We start from the raw sequence: 17,190 nt of genomic DNA, 5'->3' as shown, positions 1-17,190 counted from the left end.
GATTTCTGGCTGCTTGGGTGTCACAGAGCTACTGAGTTCTGCGGCGTCAGAAAAGGGCCCTGGATCTACAATGGGAGAAGGCTGCAAAGGCCAGCTCTGGGTGGCCTCTCTGCTGCGCGATGCCCCTGTCTGGGGTCATTGCTGCCCTCCCATGGCAGTGGGTTTGGTGATGGGGGCTGCGTCTGGCCCCACAGCTTGGACCATACTGCGTCTCTCTCTACAGCCCCATGCATCTTGTCTGTAATGGGGCTGGCAGCTGAACACGGCTCTCATGCTGAAGACAGCTGACCACTGGGCTTGAGGTGGATCTGAACCCCCATCAGAGCTGGTGTGCTCCTCCCTCTAGCCACGGCTGGACAAAGGGGACGGGGCAGAGAAAGAAGGGCCCAGGTCTGGGTGGCTGCAAAGCGCACCCACCAAGTCACCCCTCTGGCTGTGGCCATGCCATGGTAAGATGCCACATGGCTGAAGCACAGACCGGGAGATGGTTTTCATGGCCCTTCTTCCTCTGAATGTGCTTTTCCTTCTGGCAAAAGAGTTTCCTAATTGATACCCCATTACCTCAGGATAAAAGAGATAGCAGAGTTATCTGGGGTCAGGAAGGTTAGCCTGCAAAGTGGGACACTTAAAAAGCTCCAGCTAGCCCAGGGCTAGGGTGCCTTGAGGCCTTTGAGTCAGAGCAGGTATCTCCTCTGAAAAAAACTGTTCGAGATGGAGCTCAGGGCTCAGGGCTGATGCACAGACTCTGGCTGACAGCTCCTGGCCTAGGTAATGCAGGATCTGAAATTATTTCCTATGCAAAGTCCATTCAGATCCTGCAGTTTCAGGACTGAAACCCTGTCACTGTTGGAGTCAGTGGAAGCTTTGTCACTGAGTGCAGAGGCGTGGGGATTTTGGTCTAGGAGCAGGAACTGATTTAATTGGAATTAAGCCCCTTCCATCATAAGCAATTCTGGAGATGTCATTAATTAAATATTTGCAATGTGTTTTGGCAGCTCCAAATGTAAAACACGGTTTGGTGGGGAGACGGGAAGCCCTCCTCGGGGCGAGGGTTCCTTGACAAGCTTCCCCTCCAGCTCTGGTGTGGGGCTTCAGCATGGCCTGAAATGGCCGGATTTTCTCTGACAGCAGCCAGGAATTTGGTGTCAGTCTGGAGAAAGTGTCAGGCCTATCGCTCTGCTCCTGGCTGCAACAGCAGCTTTTATCTACGATTTCCCCGTCCCTCTCTCTCCAACCCAAGCAGCCAGACACCAACCACATTGCGCACGCCTGACAATTTCTCGCTCAGTGAATTCTCCTTGGGGATCCAGAGCTCTGGCTGAGCACACTATTAATAGAGCTCTTAAAAAAATCACACCGAAGAGATTCCTATTGAAAACTGCCATTCTGATGAAATAAAGCCATTTCCTCAGGAAGGCATTGACTGCAATGACATTTTTCACGTTGTTTTTGGAGCAACACAGCCTGAAGTTGGAGGACTTTGCTCTGCATCTCTCACTTTGCTTTGACTTTTCTGTTTGCTTTTTATTCTAGCTTGGCTGTGGTGTTTCATTTCCATGTTTCATTTTTTTCGAGACCTGATAATAGGCATTAATATTCAAAGTGTTCAGTTATTCCAGAGTGTCGCCCAGCTCCTGGCAAAACCGAGTCTGGACATCAAGTTGTTTGGACCAGAGAGCTTTGATGTTTCCATGGTAAACCTGGAATTTCTGAATAAGTCCCTCTGGGGTGGAAGTGTCACTTTTCAGCCAGCTCTCACTGAAACTGCAGTTTGCTGCGAGTAGTGTGGGCTGCACCGTGCCCTTATTAAAGGCACCGGGAGCTCCAGATCCAGCTCACTGCTATTAACGCAAGTGGATGTTTTTCTGCAAGGCTCACACGTGTTTGTGTGTTGTCCTCTAGCGGCAGGCTGCGGTCTGGGGAGATGAGAAGAGCCCTGCTCCACAGCAAGCTGAGCAGCACCGTCTGCTCACCTCAGCTGCTTCTGTGCTGCGGCTCCACCAGCTCCCCGAGGCACTCTGTGCACCCTCGGTTCACGGGAAGGGGCTTTGAAAGGATGGAGCTGAGACACTGGCATCGAACACTGGGGCTTTGTGGATGAGCGTGACACCTTAGTGTGTGGTACCTCTGGATGGCAGGTGACATCCCGGGTGATATTTCTCCTGCTGCCTCCACACAGCATGGCTAACAAGTCTTCCTAGAGCTTCCTTAAAAGCAAGTTAAAAAAATTGGGAAAATTTAGAGTACATCCTAAGTGGGGAACAAGGTCCAGCTCGTGTGAGCTACTGCAAGCACAGTTATTGTCTTGTCTCGTCCGGGGCACAGAGAGGCAGGGGTGGTGGGAAAGGGCTGCGTTATTCACGCCAGCACGACGTGCTCAAGATAGTCTGGCTCCGGATCTCAGCCTTGGACTTGAGGAGAGCTGGGACTCCAGCTACCAGCACTGTCCAGATCCTCTCTGTGGACCAGAAAGAAATGCCAAACAAGCTTTGGGCTGTGGACTGTGGCTGTCAAGGCTTTTTAGAGCTGTTGGAGTTTAAAGGCTAACAAAGTTGTTGTGGAGCTCTAGCTAGGGCAGGGCTGCAGCTAAACCCTTACAACAGGCACTGATGTCCCCTCCCGCAGAGCCAAAATGACTCTGGGGGCCTGGTCGGGACAACTTGCTGGACTTTACCTTGTCACTCGGCAATGCTCTTGCTGCAGAGCCCGGGGAGGTGATGGGCTGCTTGCTCCTCCCAAGGTGCTGCCAATGCTGTGGACATCCAGCCAGGGACCTTCCGAAGCTGGAAGACGGGTTGTGCTAGCTGAGCCAGAGGGATGGAGGCTGTTTATTTCCGTCCTCAGCATGTGCCAGGCCCCCCAGTGTGTGTCTTCTGCCCTGCTCCCATCGGACAACTGTTTGTGCCCTCTTTTTATTCCCTTCTGAATTTTAGAGGGTTCAGGATCACCCCAGTAGAATGCCAGTTTGGCTGTTCATCTCCAAGGACAACCAGTCCCTACTGCAGACCAGGAGGACACTGGCTGTTTTGCACTGCCAATGTCACGGCATGGCAGGAACTGAGACCCCACCGTGCCACACAATGGAGAGGACGCCAGAGAGGCAGTCCCTCCAGAAGGGCTTGCAGGGGAAGGAGGAGATGCAGAGAACCCCAGGAAGTCTCACAAAGCACAGGAACACTGGAGAACAAAAGGCATCACCAGGACTGGTCCATTTGTGCCAGGGCATGCACTCAACCACCTCATCTATGACACCTCTGTGGAGGTGTCACTCCAGGGACATGATCTCTCTATAAGATAAGGCCTCCAGACTTTCTTGGCATCCCTGTCCCCTCCTGGAGCTGGTCCTCCAGGTTCTGGGGAGAGCAGGATGCAGCTCAAACCAGCAGGGGTGGGCTCAATGCAGTGGGAGCCAAGAGTCTGGTGCTTTGGATGTGTCTGTAAACCCAGGGCATACCCCGGGGAGCCATTCGAGGTCAGGCGCAGGGGCAAAGGCCAGAGGAATGTTCCCGGTGACCCTGGTCCCATTGGGGCCATCCAAAGGCTGAAATATCGCAGTCTGGACATGGTTCGAGCAAGGGCTCCCAGAGGCTTTCCAAAACGTAAATGCAAACAGTTGCAAACAAGCAGAAAGCCCCAGTGCCCAGCATGCTGCTCCAGCTGCTTGGATGGGGCAGGTGAAGGATGAAGACTGAAGGCAATCGTGCTCCCTGGTAGCAGGAAGTGCTGGTGCCAATGAAGTCAGAGAAGGACAGGGATGGTTCCTCCCTGATGACCAAGGCACAGGATAGCCCAAGCCTCAGACACACTTTAAGTCTTTGCTCTGGGAGGCACTGCTCACAAACAGCCATGGGGCAGCCTGGTGGCTCCATGCCCTCAGAGAAGAGGAACAGAAGTGCGGAGCTAGGTGGAAGACCTGTTAGGTGGACCAGACACCTGGTTCAGTGTCCAACGTGCTTGAAGATCTTCCTTTTTGGAGTCCCTGCATCAGCTAGGTCAGGGAGCCAATGCCATGGCAAGCCCAGCACATGCAAGATCAGGGTGTTGAAGAGGGAACCTCAGCTCTGGTCCTAGTTGGGTGTCCCAGGAGAAATTCCCCTTCCAGTTCAGACCTACCCTGAATCTATCTTGCCCAAGTGCTTCTGCTTTCCAGGAGGTGGCTGACCGCAGTAGTTGATGAGAGGTGATGCTGGAGAGGAACAGGTTGCAACCTTGCTGCTCCCCAGTGATGGTACAGCTCTGGAAGAGACAGTGAGCAGTGGGCATCCCCACACCATGGCTACAGCTGGGGCAGCCACAGCCTGGCTCCAGGCACATAATATCATGGAGGTGTCCACCTTGGGATGTGGCAGGGTGCCATAGGATCGCTGTGGTGGGACCAATGCCCTGTGACTGTCTTGGGTGAAGACATGGCAACTGCTGGACTCTCTGCGCCCTGGAGGGAGCAGAGGACAGGGAGAGCCTAGGGAAGGGGTTCAGCACTGGTGGATGGAGAAGCTGTGGTGCCCCAGCAGTCACCAGCAGGCTGCCACAGCTGTGGGTGCCCAGGAGATCCAAGGGTTGGGTAGCCCTGCTCTCCTGTCACTTGGCAGTGCTAACCCTGTCTGCCCCTGCTCTGGCATCCATGGGAAGGGGGGAAAGGGTGTGGAAAGGGGGGGTCTGAATGGAGATGGTCCCGCTCATCTCCAGGGTCTTGACCTCTGCATGGGGGCTGATGGAGGAGGGCGGTGGCTGGATGCTGCTAGACTGGAGCAGGCTAAATATGAAGAACAACATGGCATGGTCCAGAACTCGCTGGGCGGCCTGAGCTGGAGGCTTGTTTTGTTTTACTGTTTTGTTGTCTCTCTCTCCCCCTCTGGGTTTCGTGGCTCTGAGCTGCAGGGCTGGAAAATTATTCATCCAAACCGCAGCTCCCACGACACCCTCTGTAAGCATCTGTGGCTCCAGACTCCGCTGCAGCAGTGGGTGGGAGGTTGTAAATTCATCATCGTCACCAAATCGGCCTCCTGTTAGACAGGACGTGAAATGCAGAGCAAAGGGCTGTGCCACAGGGACAGCCATACCGAACTCACTGGGTGAAACCTGTCGGCAGTTTGCATGACAAATCCCTGTCCCATGCCTGTCCCATTGCTGAGGAGGTCCCTTCATACCTGCCAGAGCAGCTGTGCTTTAGCTGCAGATGTCCACAGGTTCACCTTGGCTGCTGGGTCTGCTGGAAACACTGCTGTGTTGTGCTAGCCAGATGTGAGGGCTGTGGGATCACTTGCTCCTGAGCTTCTGGAAGCTCTGCAGACAGTAACATGCCTCCCCCACCCTGGCTTTCACTTGCTTCCTTACGACTCGGAGCCAGCGCCCCTCGCAAGTCCTGGGTCCGTGCGTCAGCCGTGCCGGGCTGTGTGTAGCTGCGCGCCATGACGGGGCTGACATCTCTGTGCATGGAGACACAGGAGACCCGTGAGCACTTTCCCAAGGGGCTGTAGAAAGGCCCTGGTGCAGCAGCCCGTCTGGCAAGGCAGAAGGACAGTGACGTGCTGAGCTGAGCCCCGCTGGGACGAGAGGTGGTGTGGGGTAGATGCCCGCAGAACTCACCCCCCCATCTTGCTCAGTCACTGCCAGCAGCTAAGGGTGAACTGGGGAGTGGCCAAGTTGTCTCATGTGAATGTTGTCCTGCTCTTCTCCATGAAAGGCAAGAGCCCACAAGCAGTCCCTGGGGGACTCTCTGAGGCCTCTCTCCTGTGCCACAAGCTGTAGAGCCAGACCCAGACCCCCTCCATGGGGAATATGGCTTTGAGCAAAGCCCCAGGCATAATGACTCTGAAAGCCACAGGGTACCTCTGATTGCAGAAAAACAGAAAAGAGGATGGGGAGTTCCTGCCCTTCCTTATCCTTGGCTGCAGCCCCTTTCTGAGGATGGCCAGGCTGTTGGGAGACCCAAGCTGCGCTTGGCAGAGGGAGGGAGCCCTTGTCTCTGCAGAACCCCGGGGTACTGTGGGGTGACGAACAGCCAAAGGAGCAATGACCACCTGGTAATGCTGCTTCTGTGCCCCTCACAAGACTCCTGCCACCTTATGGCAAGGGCTCCTCCTTCACATCTTCACTGTCACTGTGGTTGGCCCCACTTCCCAGGTCACAGCGCTCCACAGATATCCTTGAAATCTTCTGAGACTAAGTGCATTAGGTGTTTGATGTAGCACGAACCATGTTGAATATACAGATACAAATACTTCTCTGCGTTGAGTGGAAACTGCACACTTTGAACAAGAGCCTATTGGACACCAGGCTGAAGCTCGCACCTACGCGCACCTTTGCAATGTAACCGTGCTCAGCATCTGGGGTTTCTGGGCCGTGCAGAGCAAATGAGAGCCACAGGCTGTGTCCAATGGCACCAGCAGGGAGTTGCTGGCGTTGGATCCAGGCTGTTTCATCTCTCCCCCATTTGAGGGAATGGGCACCAGTCCTTGTCCTACATCAGCAGCTGCAGCTGTAGGTTCCTGCACAGGCACCTCTGCCTTCATGTGCTTTGGAGGTCAGCTGTTTTGGGAGAAGCTGTTTGTGGAAACCAGGGGCAGCAGGATGTGGCCAACCCAGCCCCCCCCAACCAGGGCTGTCTACTCCTTGCAGTAGGTCTTGTGACCTCCTCACTGTAGCTGTTGTGCCTCCTCATCCCACACCAAGGCAGCTCTCTCAGGGCATGGTATAATGTGTAGGAGTGTGGGCCCAGACTGGGACAGGGGCGCTGCTTTTTTCAACTCTTCCTTCTGACCTGCACCTGGAGCTCAACCAACCAAGTTGCTACTTGCAGTTTCAGCTTGTGCATGGCCATCTTTGCTTGCAGGCCAGCGGTGTCCCTACATGTGGCTGCATGGACAACCCAGTTCCTGGAGCAGCAACCAGTGCTTTGCAGTAAGCCACAGGGCTGCCAGTTGCTTGCCAGCATGTCAGCTGGACCAGGTGGCTTTGCCCTGGTCCCTGGCTCTTGGCAGCCAGCAGGTTCACCACTTCAAGCCCAGGCTTCATCAGAAAATGCGTCTCTTCCTCATAAATCTGCAGGTGGGTTGTAGGCTCACTGCAGAATTGTTGCCTCAGTAACAGGAGCGGATGAGAGCGAGCAGAAGCTGCTGTGTGCACTGGGCTGCAGTATCTGGACTGGCCAAGGGCACCCCATCCGTTGCCCATGGCTAGGAACACAGCTGCTCTTTCGGGAACGGCTGCTGTGCTGCAGCAGGGGAAAGCCTCGGCATCGCTGGGACCCCACAAAAGCCAACCCACCCTTATGAGCACACTCTTTCCTAGGGCTGTTTATTGTTTGTACCTAAGACTGATCCACCAGCGGAGACAAGCCAGCTCCCACCGCGCTCCACAGCGGTGTCCGAGTCCTCAGCGCGCCTCATGCCTGTGGTCACACAGAGACCGTGGTGCCCAGCACTCGTGTCAGACCCGAGCAGCCTGTAGGTGCCGAGGCTGTCCGGGAGCGAGCCCAGGGCTGCCCCTTCTGTGCTGAGGGGCACGGCCCCCACAGCTGGTGCTGCCTACTGCAGTGGGGTTAACAAACCTTCCAGGCACCAGGAATCCCAGGAGATGGTCAAAGCAGGGGAACATTCTGCCCAGCCCCTCACCGTGTCTGCACCGCGGGGCTGCAGCAGTGCGTGGCAGGACAGCTCAGGAGACCCCACATCGCTGCTAACGGCGTGTGGGAGGCGTTGGTGGCAGCGCTGGGGTGGGTCCCCCCACACTGCAGGGCTCGCTCTCTGCCAGGAGGCCCACGGTGCTCTCACCCCAGCTCCTGGCTCCGGACGGGGCCCCGCGGAGGCGGAGGGCAGGATGGTGCCAGGAAGCGCCGAGCCGTGTTAGGGCTGTTTCTGAGCAATGATGTCCTGGATGCAGGTGTACAGGAACACGTACTGGTCCTGCAAAAGAGAAAGGGGTATCTGGAGTCAGGTTTCTGAGAGAGACTTAGTTGCAGGACTAACCCTGCAATTTGCCTTAAAAGGTCCTAATTATCTAACAGTGTCTGATGGCAAAGTAGGATTTGCTGTCCCAAGTGGTCCATGTTTGTCCTGTGTCATCAGAGTTGCCCAGAAAGGAAGAATCAGGCCCGAAACTGTAGTTGCACCATGTTTTTTTTTCTTCTGCTTCATCCTCCCCATTCATAACACCTGAAGGCAAATTGCACTGTGGCATGAGAGGAGCAATACCATCTGACTTCCTCAACGCGTCCTGGCAGCTTTTGGCTGTGCCATGGTGTTTGCATCCAAAACAAAACGGTAGAACAACTCCAGTGATGGTGCAGAGCATTGAGAGGGAAAGCTGTGCCCTGCTGGAGCGCACAGGACCTGGCAGTGACCTGAGGCCAGGAGGGAAGACCTCTGGAGCAGGAGTTTCCCTTGGTGGTAGTCTCAGCTTACCCGAGTCGAGGGCTGACAGCACATCAGGGTAGGTCTCTGCAAGCCCTCAGAGGTAGACAACAAGATCTGGGTAGTTTTAGTCCAGTTGCATTATTTCTCTATTTTAAGATCACCAAAATGATTCATCAGCACCAAATGTGAGTCCAGAGGTCTCAAGTCCAGTGTGGATTTGCTATGGGGTTCTGCTCACATGCCAGGCTGGTCCAAAATGGTGCTAGGCTACAAAACACCCAGGACTGACCACCATCATGGTAGGGCTCCGGGAAAGGCAAGGTGTGAGAAAGGTAAACGAGGTTGTACGCCATGCACAAAGCTGAAGAGCAGGGCCAGCCTACAAATGCTGTGGGTTGAAATCACATGGTAGCCAGGAAAGCGGGATTAGGGACTTGACAGAGGGGCCTCCAAACAGCTCACTAATGCGCTGGCTAAGCTGCAAGTCACGAGGAGCCTCCTCCCCTGCCGGCGGTGGGTTTAGCCCCACTGAAGGGCCGGGAAAGCCACAGATCACACAATGGCTGCGGTTCCAGGTCACCAGAGCATGTTTTCAATGAGCCTGGCCCGATTGTGAAATCCGGAGTGACAGCCCAGGATTGACTTCAGACCAGGCACACTCAACGCCTGGCCAAATGCAAGAGCACATCCCCAGAGACACGCGCCGTGCCGGAGCTGGGCGTACTTAAATACCCGGAGGTTATCCATGGACAATCCCTCAAAGGTTCATTTTCTCCCCTTGTTTGGTACTAAACCCCCCTAAAAATCAGCTGATGCCCCCAGCATGACAGCAGCGTGCCCCCGCCAGAGATAAAGGGGTCCTGGCAAGACCCCGCAGTGATGGAGGAGGCTGGCAGCCACATGTCATTGGTGTGGGGCTGGAGGGCAGCCCTGCCTGTCCTTCGCTGGCCGTGCTGGGATCAGAGCGACCACTGCTTGCGGCAAGGTGGGGAAGCATCTGCCTCTGCTGCACCCCCTCAGTGGGGCAGCAGCTTTTGATCGGTGCTTGCTGTGCCTTTATGGGCACATTGTGTCTCTGCTCGGCAAGACCACTGCTGAAATACAAAGGAGCTCTGAAGCAGGGGCAGCGGGTGCCTTGCCCTCCTCTGGCTCCCACCATGCGCATGGTTCACATTAATTAAGAATGCGATTAGCTTCTTGCAGGCGGCTCTGCAGCTGGGAAGCCCCAGAGAGATCTGCCCTAATTCTGCTGTCCCCTTGCGGGCAGGGTTTCCAGGGATGCTGCATCAGCTCGTTCAGCGGTTGCAGCAAATGAAAGCGCCGTCCAGAGGGCATCTGTGCCGCCAGCGCCCACCAGGAGCCACACTGTGGTGGCCTGCGAGGCTGGGCTGGGCTGGCATGGCACGGCAGGGCATGGCTGCGGCACTACCAGACAGTGCCACAGCCCACACGGCCCCAGCTCTGTCAGGGGCTGGGAACAGGCTCCGGGTGTGGGGGATGAGGCAGGGAAAGGCACCAGACAAGGGGAAACCCAGCAGATTCTGGGTACCCAGGCTGACAGCCGTGTCCAGAGACTAGCGTGAGCAGACAGGTTTGTCATGTAGGATGAAAACAGTGCTTCATGCTTTCCAGGGCAGAATGGGAAGAGTGCCGTGCATTTCCCGTGAGCTCACATGCAATTTAACCTGTTTTAACTCCAGAACTGAGGTGATGGAAAGTGCTTCCCTGGGAAAAGACAGTGTCCTTAGCCCTCGGTGGCTGGCAGAGGAAGCACAGAATAAATCCCTGCATATACTGGATGGGATTCCAGGTAGCACCCAAGGAGCGGGCAGCATGCTGCCAGCTGCAGGCAGCTCAGCATGAATGTCCTATTCTGCCCAGCCCACCACCCTTCCTCCTTCCCACCTACCAGAGTCGGGGTCATGAGACAGCAGCTTCTTGCCAGCTGGAGGGTCACCCCGTAGACATCCACGATTCTCTCCGTTTTCATCTGGTGCAACAGGCAATCCAAGGAGATCAGCATCCCCATTTGGCTCATGCCACCGCTGCAAGGGACAAGGGAGGGTCCTTGATGCCAGGCCAGGCTGAGCTAAACCTCTTTGGAAGTGGGCACCAGCCCAAGAAGTCAAAGGCAACTGATTATGGTGAGGTTAGGGGACTGTGAGCACTGGTTAGGAAGTTAGGAAGCCCTGTGCTGACCAGAGGGATGGAACCGCAAAGTGCCTGTTGAAGGAGCCTGGAGACCCAGCCTGCCCTCCCTGCCCTGCCGAGCTGTGCATCCCTCACCCAAGCAGCTCTGCTGAGGCACCGGCTGTGTTGACTCCTGTGGGACTGTGAGCTCTCCCTGGCTGCAAGCAGACGAGGACGTCAGGGCTGCTCCCCGGATCCTAGCAATCAGTCCAGGGATTGCCCGGGCATCTCTGCCCAGGAATGCCTGCTCCATCCACACTTGCCCTGTTTGCCCCCCCCTTCTCCCATGCCCTTGGCAGAGCACTGCTTCATCTGACCTCCCAAGCTCGGAGCATCCCTGTCTCCCATGGACCTACTCTCAACATGCCCCAAAACCTTGGTGTCCTTGGTGGAGGGCGCAGACTTGCTGGTGGCCATGCTAAGGCACTGTGAATCCTGCTGGGTACCAGTTCTGGGAGGCTGCCCATGGCCAGAGAAGTAACATGATATACCTGCAGTGCAGCAGGAGAGGACCGGCTCTCTTTCGGTAGGGCATGCACCGTCTGACAGTTGTGAGGAGCTCCACCAGGCTCTGGACATCTGGCTGTTTCTTGCTGCTCCAGAGCGTGTATAGGAACTGCTGTACCTGCCTCTCCTTTGCTTTCTTCTCCTGGTGAGACATAAAGAGTTGACACGGCTGTTGGGGAGGGATGGGTGAGTTTGGATGCAGAACGGTCCCAGCTCTCCAATCCTTCGGCTGTCAGATGCTTTCCTGAGCTAACTGCTAGCTTCTGTAAAGCTGTCCAGGCAGACTCTGCTGGGGCATTGCCCATCACCTCTGCAGTGGCTATGTTGCCTCTGGCTATCTGCCCTCCTTTCCCGCAGCACCCTGACCTCCCCCTCAAGAGGGAGACTGAGAACTGTGTGGGCCTTTTCAAAGAAGGTCAGAAAGACCGGTCAGCAAGGGGTGGGGGAAGCCCCCAAGCCTCTCCCATGCATCTCTTATGTCCACTCAGCAGATGTTCTTGTGGATGTTGCAATCTAGATTCCCTCCTGTGCTTGTGGACTGCTGGCACTCTGCTCTTGCACCTCAGAAAAGTCTCCACGGACCTTTCAGCCCTTGCCCCTACAGACCTGTTTGCTAGCAGTGAAGAACATCCCAGGCAGTGGCAGCCAGGCCAGCCCCATCAACACGTACGTGTTTTATTTTGAGCTGGATACACCTCCATCCGGAGACAAGCTTCTCTGTGCCACACTGGATGGTCAGCGTCTTTGTGCAGAGAGAGTCTCCTTCCAGGGGCCAGCACGCTTCACTTGGGACCTGTGCACAACAGCAAATTTGGCTTCATGTTGACGGTTGCCATATTTCAGATTCGTCACCATCACAGGGGTCTGTGATGGGGTTGGAACAAAAGCAGCCCTGATATCACTCCATGTCAATTCGTCCCCTAGCTAAATCCTGGGGGAGTTTTTGGAAAAAAGAGCAGATTGCAGCCAGCTTCCCTGTTAACACAGAGCTGCTTAGCAGTGGGAATCTGCTCAGCAAACACTCTCCACCTCGGATTGACAGAGACAGGAGCCATGGAGTCCTTGGGTGCCATGGAGATGCAGCTTGAAGAGTACCAGCTGAGTCCAGGGCCACGGACCGCATGGTGGACAGACAGAACCCGTCTCCCACACCAAGCAATGGGAGGACTTTGACACAGGAAAGGTTCAGCTTTAGCTAGGCTGCATCTGCACCCAATCTTCAGGAGGCAGCGAAGAGAGTTCAAGTTTTGGAGCTATGCTACCTTCCAGCTCCATCAAACAGAGCCCTGCCCTGCCACAGCACAGGCAGGCACAGCACCTTACCTCTCCCTTCTCCTGCCATGGGAGAAGTGTTAGGATGGTGTGAATATCCTGTTCCCACACCAGGGTCCAGAAGTCCTCCATGGTCAACTTGTCAGGCCCCTGGACAGCAAGATACTCCCTGCTGGAGCTGCAGCCCTGGGTGGGGAACAAGAACGTCATTCTGCTGCTGGAGAGGATGGTACAGGTACTCTGTCAGCCCAGGCGGCTGCAGGAGAGGCCAGGAAAAGAAGGGAAGCTCAGCAGGGCAGGAAGCAAAGCAAGGAGAAAGCAGCGAGGGAGGGAAGTGAGGAGAGCCCAAACTGAGCAGGTAAGGGAAGACACATCCTCGGTCCTCACAGTTCCCTCTTGTCCACGCAAGATCACAGCAGCAGTGACCAGTGGAGCAGTGCAGGAACCAGGCAGCAGGGAGCAGAGACACAATGAAGAAGGGGGAGCATCACCTTCTGCCTGTGGGACCCAGGCACAGGTGTGGGTATTGCTGATGGAGATAAGACTCACCAGGACACGCCACACCTGCAGGAGACCTGAGAAAGCACCCTGTTCCAGGAGGGAAAACTTCACTCTGGAGCGATCATCTACAAAATATGTGGGAGATGGAGGGATCCAGGGCAGCCTTGTGCTCACACAGCTCCTGCAGATCAACTGCCAGACTCCACACAGCCACACAAATCCAACCCCCTCATTCACCATTTCCCTGTAAAGGTGCTGCACCCTGCTCTTGCTCAGCTCATGGACATTGGTCCTCAAGACAGGTCTCTACCCCAGTCTCCTACTCAAAGCAGATATGTGTAGTGCAGGTTGGTCAGTGTCTTGGCCAATGGAGATCTGCATATCTCCAAGGATGGAGAGCCTGCAGATGCTCTGGGACCCCGTTCCAGTGTTTGGCCACCTTTGTGGGAACTCTTTTTTTCCTTATACTGAGCTGGATTACTCTTCCAAATCATCCCTATTGCCTCTTGCCCTTCCATGGTGCACCTCTGAGAAGACTACATTTTCACTGTAGCCTCCCAGCGGGTAGTTGAAGATAGAAATAAGATCTTCCCTTTGCCTTCTCTCCTCCAGGTTGAACAAACCCTATCTCAGTCCGATACGTGATGGGCTCCACCCCCGAAACACCTTGGTAGCCTTCTGGTGGACTCATTGCAGTGTGTCAAAATATTTTCTTGTACTATGGAGCACTGGCCCTGGTCCAGCCTAGCTCCAGGCAGGTACAAGGAAGAGGATGCAAGGTGTCACAGCACTTACAGGGGAGGATGCTGGAAGAAGGATGTGTCTGCTGGTTGGCTGAAGATGATGTTGCAGAGCTGGCTTCTTCCTTGACAGCCTCTAGGAGGGCCTGCCAGAGTGAAAGAGAGTGGAGGAAGCAGTGAGCAGGGAAGGGTCAGGAGGAGCAGGAGGAAGTGGGGACTCCTGAGGACATCTGGCCTCAGCAGAGGCGTGGTTACAGCTGCACATGTGGAAGCCTTAGCAAGGGTCCTATGTGACCAGCCATATCTGCTCTGCTCTGTCAGGAGATGGCTGCATCGCTCTGTGGGAGAATGGTGTTCAGATAGGTCCCTGCCATGCATTTGGTCTGGAAAGTAGGGTGTCATAGACAGACCCTGATGAGTGCAGGATGCGTGAGGGAGCTATGCGCCTGGGGATGCCACGCCATGGAGAGGAGACACTGCCAGGACAGCCAGGCGCATGGAAACTGGGGCATGGAACCCACTCAGGAGGCACTTCTTGGGTGTCCCCCCAGCCTGACCAGGTGCAATTGCTCCCCATGTTCCCCTAGTGCATACGGCCATGGCAGTGCTCCCTGCACCCTGCCCAGGACAGCTCTCACCTCGTACTCCCTCAGGAAGCCCACACGGGACTTGGCCGCCTTCTGGGCATAGTGCTGAGCAAAGCTTTTCAGTGGGATGGGGCAGGACCTGGGGAGAGAAACTGGGCGTAAGGGTGAGGTTGAGCAAACTCAGCAGCATCCAGGCTATGTCTGCAGTAGGTGGACAGGGCTGTGGGCAGACCTTCACCCCTCAAATGCTGGGGCCTTCATGAGTCCCCAGCCCAGCTCTGGCCCGTGCCAACCTCCTTTCCCCTAGACAAAAGCAGGTCTCAGGAGTGGCACAGCCCAGGGCCTATTGCCAAGATGCAGCAAGGACAAGGGCATCCCATTCTGCATGAGTTAGGAGACAATTTGACCATAAGATCATAGAATCACAGAATCATTTAGGTTGGAAAAGACCCTTGGGATCATCGAGTCCAACCATCATCTCCACTCTACAAAGTTCTCCCTTATACCATATCCCTTAACACCACATCTAAACAAGTCTTAAACACATCCAGGGATGGTGACTCCACCACCTCCCTGGGCAGCCTATTCCAGTGTCTAACCACTCTTTCTGTGAAGAACTTTTTCCTAATGTCCAGCCTAAACCTACCCTGTTGCAGCTTGAAGCCATTTCCTCTTGTTCTATTGCTAATGACCTGTGAGAAGAGACCAGCACCAACCTCTCTACAGTGTCCTTTCATGTAGTTGCAGAGAGTGATGAGGTCTCCCCTCAGCCTCCTCTTCCTCAAACTAAACAGTCCCAGCTCCTTCAATCGCTCCTCGTAAGATTTATTCTCCAGGCCCTTCACCAGCTTCGTTGCCCTCCTCTGCACTCGCTCCAGCACCTCGAGATCTCTCTCGTATTGAGGTGTCCAGAACTGGACACAATACTCAAGGGGTGGCCTCCCCAGTGCTGAGTACAGGGGGACAATCACCTCCCTCCTCCTGCTGGTCACACTAGTTCTAATACAAGCCAGGATGCCATTGGCCCTCTTGGCCACCCGGGCACACTGCTGGCTCATGTTCAGCCGCTTGTCAATTAGAACCCCCAGGTCCTTTTCTGCCAGGCAGCTCTCCAGCCACACTTCCCCGAGCCTGTAGCGATGCATGGGGTTGTTGTGGCCCAAGTGCAGGACCCGGCACTTGGCCTTGTTGAAGCTCATACCGTTAGCATTGGCCCATTGGTCCAATCTATCCAAGTCTCTCTGTAGAGCCTCCCTATCCTCATATAGATCAACACTCCCGCTTAGCTTCGTGTCATCTGCAAACTTGCTGATCATACACTCTCTGTCCTTATCAAGGTCATAGATACATGACCTCCAGATGTAACCTCAGAGACAATGAGGCAGGTGGGCAAAGCCATGCCCAGCCTGAACCTGCTCCGTCCTCTTGGTCTCCATTAGAAGGGACATCTCAATGCCACCCAGCTGCCATGAGCCCCTCCGGTTTGAACCCATCTCTAGGGCATCCCTGTGGGCTGGGAAGCCAGGGGCTGATTGAAATGCCTTCCCCAAGAGAGCTCTGCATCTCTTTGGCATTGGTGTAGCCCAGGAGACTGGCAAGGTAAGAAAGGAGGATGTGGTCCCCCAAGCCCTCCCAGCATGCCCAGCAACTCACACCTAGTTCTGGGCTGGGCTCCCCATGCTGCAGGGAACAACCAGCCCAGGGCTGCCCCCTGCTCAAAACACTGGGTGGGACAGCTGGCCGGGCTTCCCATCCTTCTGTCCTGGAGCCAAGGATCAAGCTGGGGTCAGGATCCCGACCCGCCGCCTGAAGGAGCTGTGGGTCAGAGTGGGCAGAGTGGCAGGCAAAACACAGCAGGCCCTTACCTCTCCGTCCCTGACAAACCCAGAAGTGGTTCCTCTAAGATCTTGTCCAGGATACAGCTGTGCAGGAAAATATACTGGGACTGTAAGGCAAAGGCAGAGAGCAATGTAGAGCATTGCACCACGCAGACAGCACGAAAGGGTGGGAATGGCACTGCCTAAGCGGGCAGAGGGTGTCCTACATTCATGCCCCACAAGCCCCACATTCATGCCCAAAAGGCCCTGGCTACTTCAATCTCAGAGCCCCTGGGTCTGTCTGTCCTGAAGGGTAGAACTGACACTTTGTCCCAACCCTGACTACTAGAAACATTAGCTCGCCTGTGGAGCATCACGGCCCGACAACATGGCGTGAGTTAAGAATTGCCTGCAAAGGGCCTGATCCTGTTCCTAAGTGCTCTGGGGTGTTGCTGAGCCTCCTGGTAGGACTCTGAGACTGTGTGTGTTGCTCCTGTGGGCCTGGCAGGGTACGAAGCTGCTGGAGACCCCCCCAGAAAGAGTTAATTTCCACTCCAGCTGAGCTGCTGCTTTAAGCAGGTTGGGGACCAGCCTGGAGGTGCTGGGTCTGCCCAGCTCATCTGTCTGCCAGACCGGCTAGCTTTTGTGCCATGGAGCAAGCAGCCTGGAGGAAGAGGGAGCAGAGGTTTTACCAGTGTCTGAATCATCAGGTAACGGTTCATCCGCAAGGTGTAAACAACACCAAATGTGTCCACAACCTTCTCCTGCTTCATCTGCTGCAGCAGCCGGTCCAGTGCAATGAAGGTGCCGGTGCGGCCCACCCCGGCGCTGAGAGCACAGACAGCAAGGGTTAAGCGTTGCCTGAGCCCACAGCCCATGGGCTCCCCTCCCAATGCTAGACACGGCTCCCCGACGCTGCACCCCGAGGCACCGCTCCCAGCACGCCGGGGCACTGGTCCCAGCACAGCATGGGGCTGAGGAGACATTCAGACTGCCTTGGGCTGGTGCTGACCATCTCCAGCTGCCCTGTACCCTGGGAATGGCGGGGGCAGGCTGCAAGCAGACCTGCAATCCCCAGCGCCCAAGCAGGAGACTATCTACAGACCAGCTGTGTCTCCCGGGAGCTGCTTTCCCTCCCAGTTTGTGCACGAGCAGGACCCTTCTCCCCCATGCCCTCTCCCATCATCACCTTCTGTCTCCTGGAGGAGAAGCCATCTCCTGG

The 17,190-nt window shown here is 55.5% G+C and overlaps 1 protein-coding gene across 2 annotated transcripts in view; it reads right to left on the bottom strand.

The window, feature by feature from the left end:
- Positions 1 to 7,127: 7,127 nt before the first annotated feature.
- Positions 7,128 to 17,190, bottom strand: part of LOC128900419 (receptor-type tyrosine-protein phosphatase V-like) — a 37,046-nt gene continuing 26,983 nt past the window's right edge. For both annotated transcript variants that reach the window (XM_054181541.1, XM_054181542.1), the window contains 10 exons: positions 16,661 to 16,796; positions 16,017 to 16,096; positions 14,203 to 14,290; positions 13,620 to 13,710; positions 12,873 to 12,949; positions 12,375 to 12,509; positions 11,722 to 11,844; positions 11,036 to 11,193; positions 10,264 to 10,399; positions 7,128 to 7,904 (listed from right to left, as the gene is read on the bottom strand). In XM_054181541.1, coding sequence (XP_054037516.1) covers positions 7,845 to 7,904; positions 10,264 to 10,399; positions 11,036 to 11,193; positions 11,722 to 11,844; positions 12,375 to 12,509; positions 12,873 to 12,949; positions 13,620 to 13,710; positions 14,203 to 14,290; positions 16,017 to 16,096; positions 16,661 to 16,796 — 1,084 coding nt within the window. In that variant the 3' untranslated portion in view covers positions 7,128 to 7,844. The remainder of the gene's footprint in view (positions 7,905 to 10,263; positions 10,400 to 11,035; positions 11,194 to 11,721; positions 11,845 to 12,374; positions 12,510 to 12,872; positions 12,950 to 13,619; positions 13,711 to 14,202; positions 14,291 to 16,016; positions 16,097 to 16,660; positions 16,797 to 17,190) is intronic.

This window comes from Rissa tridactyla, chromosome 21 (genome assembly GCF_028500815.1).
Source record: "Rissa tridactyla isolate bRisTri1 chromosome 21, bRisTri1.patW.cur.20221130, whole genome shotgun sequence".
Taxonomy (NCBI): domain Eukaryota; kingdom Metazoa; phylum Chordata; class Aves; order Charadriiformes; family Laridae; genus Rissa; species Rissa tridactyla.
Note: the sequence above shows the minus strand (reverse complement) of the source record. Positions and strands in the feature narration are given on the sequence as shown.